Below are 10,623 nucleotides of genomic sequence, written 5' to 3' on the forward strand. Positions count from 1 at the left end.
TGATATTAATACATATTATTAAATATTTGGTTTTACAAGTATGGTTTAATATTTTTTTATATTTTACTATTAGTCTCACAGGAAAATTTTTTAATTTAATATTAAAATAATATGTATTGATATCACAATTTAATCAGTAAAAAAATAATATTAAAGGATATCTTAATAAAAAAATAATTTAATCATTATAAAATATTTTAAAGGATATTTTGATAAAAATATAATTTAATTACTAAAAAAATAATTTGTTAAAAGGTATTTTGGTATACAAAATTTAATCACAAAAAATAAAATTTTTATTAAATGATATTTTTTTTAAAAAATAATTTAATTTTTTTTTGAAAAATGAGTAAAGTTGACATTAGTTAACACAAAAGTTTAAAATTTTTTTAAAAAATTATAAAAAAATAAAGTATATATTTTATATAAATAGGCGGGATAAAAATTTCATTTTAACATCTCTTAAAAGAAGATAATAAAATTTTCTCATAAAAATAATTACCTTTATATTAATTACGTAAATAGTCATTTAAAAAAAAAGTGATTACAGTTACACAACTATATTAAATATTTTACATGGTTCAGCTCATCAAAATTAAAATTAAATTCATAATCGTTTAACAAAAAAAAAAAATTATGTTGGATTATGCTTTAATTGTTTTTAAATTAAACTTTTTCATTTATTATTTTCTAAAAAGATGATTAAAAGAAATTAAAAAAAAGGGGTATCAGTTTGGCGTGCGCTGAAGGCTAAAAAGCTTAAGACTTCGAGCGAAGAACAAGACATAGAGAGTAAATAAATGGGTTTTGTTTTATATTCATAAAATCGGCAAAAGATGATGAAAGAAAAACAAAGTGGATTGATTTGCGTTATTGAATGAATTCTTCATTCATTCATTGATATTCATATTCAGTCAGCAACACCACCCTTTTACTTCGCTTTCCTCTTTCACATGGCGCCCACTCAAACAAAACTCCACAAACCCCTTTCCTTTCTTTTCTATCTATTTCCCTAGCTAGCCTCTGATTCTCTCTCTGTGTGTGTGTGTGTGTCACTGTCACCGTAAATTACTGCACTCAAAGTTAGGGCTTTTGTTCTCTTTTGGATTGAAGGAAAAAGAATCTGTCTTTCTTAGTTTTTGTGATTGTTTCGGTTGTGAGTGGGTTTCGGAATTTGGGTTTTTTCTGTGTGCTTGATTGAAGAACAGAAAAAGAAGATGAGTTGGCGGAGGGTGTTGAAGTCTGCGCAGGCACTTGCTGCACACACCTTTCTGTTGTGCTTCACTGTTTTGCTTGTTCTCAAGCTCGATCACCGTCTCTATTCATCTTGGTGGTTAGTCTCTTCTTCTTCTTCTTTTTTTTTTTTTTTTTTTGTGCTCATTATTTATTTATTTCAGAAAGTTTTATTTTTGGGGGCTGTAATTTGCTTTCGTTGCATGTTGAATTTGGGTTGTCTTTTTGAAAAAGTTTTGGTTTTGATGGTTTTGTTGAGGATTAGTGAGCTGGGCAGGCATTTGCTTTTTTTTTTTTGAAGCTGTTTTTTCTTCAATTCTTCTCACCGTGGCTTCTGTTGAATTTGTGGGTTTCAGTTATGATGATTGTTGTTACTGTTATTTCTTTGAGTTGATGAAGTTTTTACACCTCTTTTGTTTGTTTGTTTTGTGATTGAGAAAGTGAAGTGGGGTTGAGTGATTGTGATTGTTGTGACTGGTCCTACATGCAATGTCTTCTCTAACTCTTAAGGGAAAGTCTCAAATGAGATAGAATTTGTTAATCATTGTCCCTCTGATCAACCCAAATATGGCAAAGGTTAACTTCAATGATTAAATTTTCCTGTGATCAATATGGCTACTGATGTAACTTATTGTTGAAAGTGTTGGTGATGCTTGTGACGGGTTTCAACAATTGGAAATGGTCACAATCACAATATCTGAGCTACTGATAATAGTAATTGTAATGTCTTCCCCCAATTTCTTGTCCACAGTTCTCAACACCCTTGTGTAGGGGATGTTAAAGAATAACATATTATGATCCTTTATGTTTTTCCCCCTTATTTTTTTTTTGGTTTTTTGTGCAAGTCCATCAAGTTCAGAGTGTATTCTAGCAAATAAACAGGAAACCAAGAACAGAAAATGGAAAAGTGCCATAAAAAATGATTAGTTTGATTGTGCTATCTGAGGTTTGACATTTTAGAATACAGAAGTTTTTTGCTATCTGATTTGACTTTGATCAACAGGATAATATTTTTCCCTCTTTGGATGTTTCATGCTGTTGTGGCTCGAGGAAGGTTTTCACTACCAGCACCATCAGCCCCGCGTAATCGAAATGTAAGCCATTTTAATTTCTAATGAAATTTGAGAGCATTTTGAGTAGTTTGGGAAACTTGGCTTCAGAACCATGGTTGTTTGTGTGTTGTTCTTTGACTATTGTCGATAATTTAAACCCCAAGATATGGTTGTTGGCTCCTCCTTTTTCTCTTTTACAAAATATTATTATGAAGTGGATTTTTTTTCGATGATCAAATGCAAGACTAATTTCTGTTTTATGACAGTGGGCACCGTGCCATGCCGTCGTTGCAATGCCATTGCTTATTGCATTTGAATTGCTCCTTTGTATATATCTTGAGAGCTTATACGGTACATCAAAATTCCTTACCTTTTTCTCTTCGTAATTAGGGATTTTCATTTATTTTCATGCATTCAATGTATATTTTAGTAGTCTTTGTGTGGAGTATTTATTTAGAAATAAATTTTTAAGTTGGTATGATTTATTCATCTGGTTAGATTGAAGCTGATTAATTCCTACAATAGAATTGTGAGAATTTAAAAAACTTTCTTGTAAAAGGCTTAAGTTCCTGAAGTGACATCAATGCAAGTTATCCAATTATACTAATGCATTTTTTTTTTTTGCACAGTTCGTCACTTTCCAGCAGTCAATCTGAAGATCGTGTTCCTTCCCTTACTAATATTTGAAATCATCATTCTCATTGACAATTTCAGGTACTTGTCCTGGATAGTTTTCTTAAATCATATTTTTTTGGCTGGTTATTTTCTTCCATTACTAATGTTTGTGCTGTCCTTTTTTCTTTCTCTACTTCCTTGAACAATTAGATACCGGTTATTGGTGACCATTAGGTTTGTTATGCAGTGCTTTGTAAAATTGGTTGGTGTGGGTTCATCCTCATTATTATTTCTCAGCAATACCAATCAATGTCTGTTTTCTGTGCAGAATGTGTAGGGCTCTAATGCCAGGAGATGAAGAGAACATGAGTGATGAGGCGATATGGGAAACTCTTCCTGTAAGCCTTTTCATATCAATAATAATCTTTTGAAAAGATCCGTAAAAGAAAACATGCAAAACCGGCTGCATTTTTCAAATTATAGTTGGAAAGAGTGATTGAGATGGATTTTACATTAACTAAGATGCCTTCACTACCAAGATTCTTTTTGGTCAAGAGTGTTTCCTGCATTCTTCTGTTTATCTGTTTCTCTTGTCAACGCATAGTTCTATGCTTAGCTTTACGTTACTAAAGCAAAACTTCGCTAGGTTTTATATGTCATTAAAGAAACTGTAATGTTTTCCATTTTCATGCTCTTGTTTTTGCTATATTTTTTCATATAAATATAAAACTGTATGGTTGTTTGGTCCCTTTAGTTGACTCTACCTGGTGGAGAAAAGGTCTCCGTTTCGTGGACTTTTCATAGAAGTCATTTAATCTTATTATGAATTGCTCTTGGTTCAGTTAATTTCTTTCTGATGGTTATGTAGTTGCCAATGTGACCTTGACTTCTCATTAATCAGTGCTCAAATACTTATAATTTGAAGTTCATAGTCATTTCACGAATTTGATTAAAAATGTTTGTCTGCTTTTTGCAGCACTTTTGGGTTGCAATCTCTATGGTCTTCTTCATTGCTGCTACAGTGTTCACACTCCTAAAACTTAGTGGTATGTTGCTCCCCTAAAGTTTAATGAATGAATGTTATCTTTTAGTATTATTATTGTTATTATTGTCAAACTCACATAGCAAATTTCTTTGTCATGTGATCTATCGTGTAATATTGCTATGTGAATGATGTACATTTTGTTATTCCTTTCCTCAATATTTTCCCAGGCAAAATAAGATTATTTATATTCACAAAAAATGAAAACATTTATTTTTAATAAATAAATGCCTAATATCACTCTTCTGGACTGCAGTTCATGATTCATAATGTGTTTTAAACAAAGTAGCATTACTTTTTCCCATTTTATGACATTCCTTGAGTTGTAGTGTGTTCCCAAATGGTCATTTTTCATGCTTTCTATTGCAGAAAGAAACTTGAAGAGTAGTATGCTGTAAATGAACACTTGCTATTGAAATATACATGCACGGATACCTACTACGTTTGGATTAGATTTTGTATCTATTTTATATATGGACACACATTGAATGGCCGTAGAAAATCAGGATGTAACTTATTAATTCACAAATACAAATATTGTATTTATGTTGTGAAATTTAGACCGTTGGAATTTGTGATAACATTTAAGTGGAGACCAAAATTTTCTTGTTAATTACTCCTCTTGCTTTTGCATAAGATATCTTATATTCATAAGTTAATCCTTCTTTACGACTGTGTTTTTCTTGTCTAATACAGGTGATGTAGGTGCTCTGGGCTGGTGGGACTTATTTATTAACTTTGCGTAGGTTTCCTTGTCTTGTGGCCTAGAATGTACTTCAATGAGTAGCTTTGTATTTCTTAAAATGTTTGCTTGAGAGTATAACATAAGGTTTTTTCATTGATCTATTATTCTGCAGCATTGCCGAGTGTTTTGCTTTTCTTGTATGTACAAAGTGGTCTAATCCGGTGATTCATAGAAATCCAAGAGAAGCCAGTTCTTCTTCTACTACTGTTAGATATCTTGACTGGAACGGCGGTTTAGTTGTTTCTTCCGAGGAAAATCAACATCCAGAGAGAATGTGTAGCCTGCAAGACATAGGAGGCCATTTTATGAAAGTACCGATTATTATATTCCAGATTCTTCTTTGTATGTACTTGGAGGTAGGTAATATTACCGAATTTTGTGCTTGGCAATCATCGAGATATTGTATTAAAAGATCTGAGCTGTTTTACATTTCAGGGAACACCTGCTTGTGCCAGAAAGATACCTCTACTGATACTTTTCTCTCCCCTTTTCACGCTGCAAGGTGCTGGTGTACTGTTAGCTGGATCTAAGTTAGTGGAGAAACTTGTTTTGCTGCTAAACAGTGGAGCTGGTGGGGGAATTTATATTAGAATTTCTTCAACAGCTCATGATTGCTTGGGGTTCTTGCACCATGGTTCTAGGTAATTTTTTTCTATAATCGTGATTGTTGGTGGTAACGTTTAATTAAAAAATCTGTTGTTTGGCTTAGACCTGTTTGCTTTCAATCCGTTGAAACAAACTTAACTCACATCATTTCTGTGTATGCAATGATGTCTTTGAACCCCTTGGACAGCTATTATCCTGAATTTGTTTCCATATTATTTTTGACACGATGATGATTGTAGTTGTAAAATCCAATGTCTATTACAATCAAAGTTTTCAAAATGCAAATTTGTGATCTTGTTGGATTACCATAAATGTGTGTAAGATGTGGCAACTGAATCTGACAATTCATTGAAGCAGGTTACTAGGTTGGTGGTCAATTGATGAAGGTAGTCGGGAAGAACAGGCACGCTTATACCAAGAGGGAGCATCTGGGTAAGCATTATTTATTTCATTGTCTAAATTTGCTCAGGAATTGTAATTTCCGTGTTGTTTCACATGTCACATACAACATGTCGTGGAGCTCTTTTTTTGTTTAATTATTATTTTTATTTCTACTGTGGAACTTAACTTCTGCATATTTGAGAATATGAATATAACCTTATTTGAGAATATAATTATATTTATGGTGGCAGATATTACTTCTGTTATGTTTGGTTTGTACTTGCCTATTATTTTAAATTTTGCTGCACACACACACACACACCCCGGGCAGGTATAATGAGTACTATCTTTAATTATTCTGTTAGAACCTATTTGATTTTATGAGTACTATCTTTAGTACATCCTTGCCCTCTGTAATGATACATTTGGAATGTATTGAATATGTTCGCGTAATAATTATTTTTGGTGATCCTTGTACATTGGGCTTTCAACTGTGCAGGTATAATACGTTCTGCGGTTATCCACCTGAGATTGTTAAGAAAATGCCTAAAAAAGATCTTGCTGAGGAGGTGATGACAGTTCTTATAATACATGTAGATAAAAATTTATGGTGAATATAAGCGGATATAAGCGTATGTTTTATGATTGAAATAATCTGCTCAGGTTTTTGTTTGTTATGTTCACCTGTTCAATTATCTTAGGTGCAAAATATCTCAATAAGTCAGTGACTCGTTTTAGTTCATAGCATGCTCAAAATTGTCTAATGTCAGGTTTGGAGACTCCAGGCAGCTCTTGGTGAACAGACAGAAATTACAAAATACAGCCAGCAAGAGTATGAAAGACTTCAAAATGTAAGACTTCTAATGTTTTTTAATCCCATGTAGAGTTATAGCTATGTGCTTATCCTATGAATTTTCGACATACAAAGTAATTACTGATGTTTAATGCAGTAAATGGTATCTTTCTATTACAACATTCTTCGTATAAATCTTGGTGCATACTAGGCTTAACACTAAATATTATTCGGTAGATCTTTGTTTTTATACATTGTTTGATGGCATGAATCAACATTTATTAATCATATGAAAGGCATGTGAAAATATGTGACCAAGTTGGTGAGTGTAATAAATAATCTATTATGCATTTCTGAATTCTGCTCATTTTTCTTTTTTTGGATCCATCTTAAGTCTCCGTTTAGCTAATCTGTGTTCATATGTTGTGTACCAGGAAAAAGTGTTGTGTAGAGTTTGTTTCGAGGGAGAGATAAGCGTTGTACTTCTCCCATGCCGGCATCACATCCTTTGCAGGTAAGAAAAATCAAGTATTTGATGTTTTCGCATTGCGTTCATGATTTGGCCTTATACTTGTTTCCTTGAAATGAAGCAATTGCTCCGAGAAATGCAAGAATTGCCCGATTTGCCGCGTCACGATTGCAGAGCGGCTACCTGTGTATGATGTTTAGGTTCCAACTTGGCAAGCCTTTATTTATTTTAATTTTTGGTGCAAGACCATAGAAGAAGAAAGAGGATGACTAGGGTTGAGAAGACTGGTTTTAACAGGGTGAATATTTTGGTGCAGTTTTGGCAGTGATATTTTAATTTCAATGCCAACTTGTTGATTTGTCTAATTAATACAGGTTCATAGAGTAGGAAGAATAGAGCTTGCATTAAATACATGGGATTTTGAGTTTGATTTTGATTTTGTTTTGCTTTTACTCCCATATATGTAATTTTAATTTTAATTTGTATATATATACACCAAAGTTTTTTACAGGTTCTGAATGAATGAATTTGGTTAGTGTAATGAATTAGAACTCCTCCCCAATCCTCCTTTGTTTTTCTCTATTATTTATTGATTTAGCTGGATTCTTTCTAGTGTGCTTTTGTGGAAATGATTTTAAGAATTGATGTTTGATGATTGAAAGGTATAAATTCAAAGAGAAATGTAATAATTACTTTGAAAAATGTAATTTAAGGTGTAACTTTCAGTCTACAAATCTTGTTATGAAAGACAACGAGCTTATTGTAAAATTGAAACTAAATGATGAGTTTGATATATTATATATAGATGTTTATACCTTTTCTTGATTGTGCATTCCACTATGATGCAGTGAAAGCTTTTCCATAGAACTTGTACTATTTTATGTCATAATTATGTTTCCTAGTTGCATTTATCTGGTAACGAAACAATAGTAGTCTTTTTAAGTAAAGTTCACTGCATAAATCTGATGTGGTAATTGCATTTTAATAACGTTTCTGAGTAGATTACATCTTGAAAATAGCATATTAACTTTGTCCTTTATTAACACCTGGCCAAAAGTAAGTTCTATATGTAAATCTTGTTACAAAGTTTTATCAAATCACAACCAAATAACGTAAATATATTTTTTGTTAGTCCATAGTATCTTCTAACTCGACAGACCAAGGACTAATTTATTATGGGAGGACTAATTCATCGCGGATTAAATATTATATGACTTTTCGAATTAATATAATTGTTTATTATGGGAGGACTAATTCATCGCGGATTAAATATTATATGACTTTTCGAATTAATATAATTGTTTATTATGGGGTATATTAGCTATACAAGACTTTTGAATTGCTATTATTGTACAACTCTTTAACATTAAAGATGTACTCTTGAACCAAAAAAAAAAATGATGTATTGAAATTAATGTCCTATTTAAACATTATTTCTTATGTTTCAACATTATGATAGGGGTAAAAAATTTAGATAACCTACCAAACATTTAGATATTATTCATAAAATTTTAGGTTCAAATTCTTGCTTCAGTATATTAAAAACGAAACATTATATCTATATAAGTGAATATACTATCAAAATCAATGTTAAAATACAATTTAATTTTACATAGTTACTCAATTGATTTATGCGTGCGTTTAGATAATTGTTACGATGGGTAACCGGAGATTATGGGCCGGACGATATTGGTTGGCCCAAACGTATGAAAGAGAAGGCTTGCAAGTGGATCTGCAACTCGGGGACCTCCGTCCGGCTCGTGCGCGTGAAAGAATGGGGGGTGGTACCTGCAAAGACACTCCGATGCTTAAGTCAGCAAGGGTGTGAGCAGGTCTAGAGAGTATTGGGACTTAGTGATACCTGAGAAGAGTCAGTGTATTTATAGCGGTGAACCTATAACCACCGTTGGTGTAGTTCCGTTATTCATGGGGAATAACTGTCCCTTTATCTTAGGGAAGTTGAGATATGGCTCCAGGAAGTGGGTAGAGAGATTTTAGAGGCAGTTACTCATTTGAATGGGTATCTTATCTGCCAGCTAGTCTTCGTCCCGACTTCTTTAGAGCAAGTCGTGATAAGAACCGACTTCATGGGGTGAGGGTCGGTATAGAGCGAGGCTTAATCCTTTGGATTGGGCCTTTCGTTTGGACCTGGGCCTTATCATTGGGCCAGGGTATGAACAGTGCCCCTACTCGAGCCCAATTTCTTTTAAAATTTGGGTTCGAGTATTCTACTCGGGATCGTAGCCGACTTGTTGGAGGACCGACGTGATGGTCTAAAACCGACGTGACTTTTCGTGACCTTTTGGTTCTGACAGTTACGTCTAATCAAGCGTCGCGTCTGTTAGGGATGTGCGTAGGGATTGATGGTCTTGGTAACGGTGCGTCGTTATTAATGACTGCCCCGTTTTTACCATTGTGCCCCTAACGTACTTATAAATACCTTCCCTCTCTTTCCTTGTTTCATTTCTACAATTTTTCAAATTTCCTCTTCATCTGTTCGTGCTGAAGGCTTTTACTTCCTCCAACCCTCATTTTCAGATAAAGGTTAGTTTTTTCTCCTTCTGTAACATGCTTTTCTATTTGCATGCCTTTATTTTGTAGATAGATAGGTTGGTTTGTAGACTTCCGTTTAGTTCCGTATTCCCTCCCTTTAGAGACCGTGTTTTTTGATTTTCCTTTTCTTTTTCCCTTGTAGGTTTTTGTCACCTTTTTAAGAAAAGAAAATGGCTTCTGTAGATGTTCTTTCTCAGTGGGTTGATGTCACGGTCCTAGGGGAGGAACCTTCGGTCGATACTGAGTTTATCATCCATCTTCGTACTCGCCACAGAATTTGTACTTCTGAGGAGGACGAGCCGAACTATGAGTTGGTAGTCCCGGGTCCAGAAGACCGGGTTTGCTTCGGGAGGGCCAATGAAGCGGCCCCTCATTTTTTCTTTATGTATGAGTGTATGATCACCTGTTTGGGTGTTTTTCTTCCTTTCTCCAATTTTGAGATGTCTGTTTTGCGTCATTGCCGAGTTGCTCCCATTCAGCTTCACCCCAACTCTTGGGGTTTTTTGAAAATTTACCAATTCATCAGCCAGGCCTTGGAGTTTCTGACTTCTCTGAAGGTTTTCTTCTATCTCTTCCATATGACCAAGCCCTTTAGTGGACTGAATAATAAGCAGCAGTGGGTGTCTTTCCGAGCCATTCAAGGTCGGAGAGTTTTCACCCTTTTTGATGAGTCCTTTCATGATTTCAAAAATTATTTTTTCAAAGTTCAAGCAGTAGAGGGTCACCACCCCTTTTTCTTGGATGAGAGTGCTTCTCCTCGCTTTCCTCTATACTGGTTGGAGGCCTCCCCCTGTGAGAAATATGGTCTGGATGACCTAGATGAAGTGGAGGCGACCGTTGTGGGGTCCCTCCGAGAAGTGTGGGGAAGGGCCCCATATCTGGACACTAAGAAATTCCTCCAGGGGTCTCCGACTTTTATCCAGGCGCAACTAGGTAGCTTTTGTTTTTCTAATTTTACTTCCGACTTGTGATTTCTTGTACCGACTTGTTTGATTTTTTGTTACTTTCTTGTTTTTGCAGAGATGGCGAAGAAGAATGCTCAGGAATCTTACCAGAGAGTCTAGGAGGCCAAAGCAAGGTCTCGGGCCAGAACTGGTGGCTCCAAGGCGGTTATCTCTCCTCCTCCTCCTCCTC

General features: G+C 34.4%; 1 protein-coding gene across 1 annotated transcript; it reads left to right on the forward strand.

Moving 5' to 3' along the window:
• The first annotated feature begins 730 nt into the window (after positions 1-730).
• Positions 731-7,477, forward strand: LOC107630405 (uncharacterized). Its single transcript, XM_088510196.1, has 14 exons — positions 731-1,333; positions 2,237-2,327; positions 2,552-2,636; positions 2,915-2,999; positions 3,229-3,298; positions 3,877-3,946; positions 4,639-4,684; positions 4,800-5,043; positions 5,123-5,328; positions 5,651-5,725; positions 6,174-6,243; positions 6,445-6,525; positions 6,902-6,981; positions 7,058-7,477. Exons 1-14 carry the CDS (start codon positions 1,218-1,220, stop codon positions 7,134-7,136), a joined length of 1,398 nt encoding a protein of 465 aa, XP_088366322.1. The 5' UTR covers positions 731-1,217; the 3' UTR covers positions 7,137-7,477.
• The last annotated feature ends 3,146 nt before the right edge of the window (positions 7,478-10,623 follow it).

The sequence above is a fragment of the Arachis ipaensis genome, chromosome B3 (genome assembly GCF_059453495.1).
Source record: "Arachis ipaensis isolate K30076 ecotype BB chromosome B3, ASM5945349v1, whole genome shotgun sequence".
In the NCBI taxonomy this organism is placed as follows: Eukaryota; Viridiplantae; Streptophyta; class Magnoliopsida; order Fabales; family Fabaceae; genus Arachis; species Arachis ipaensis.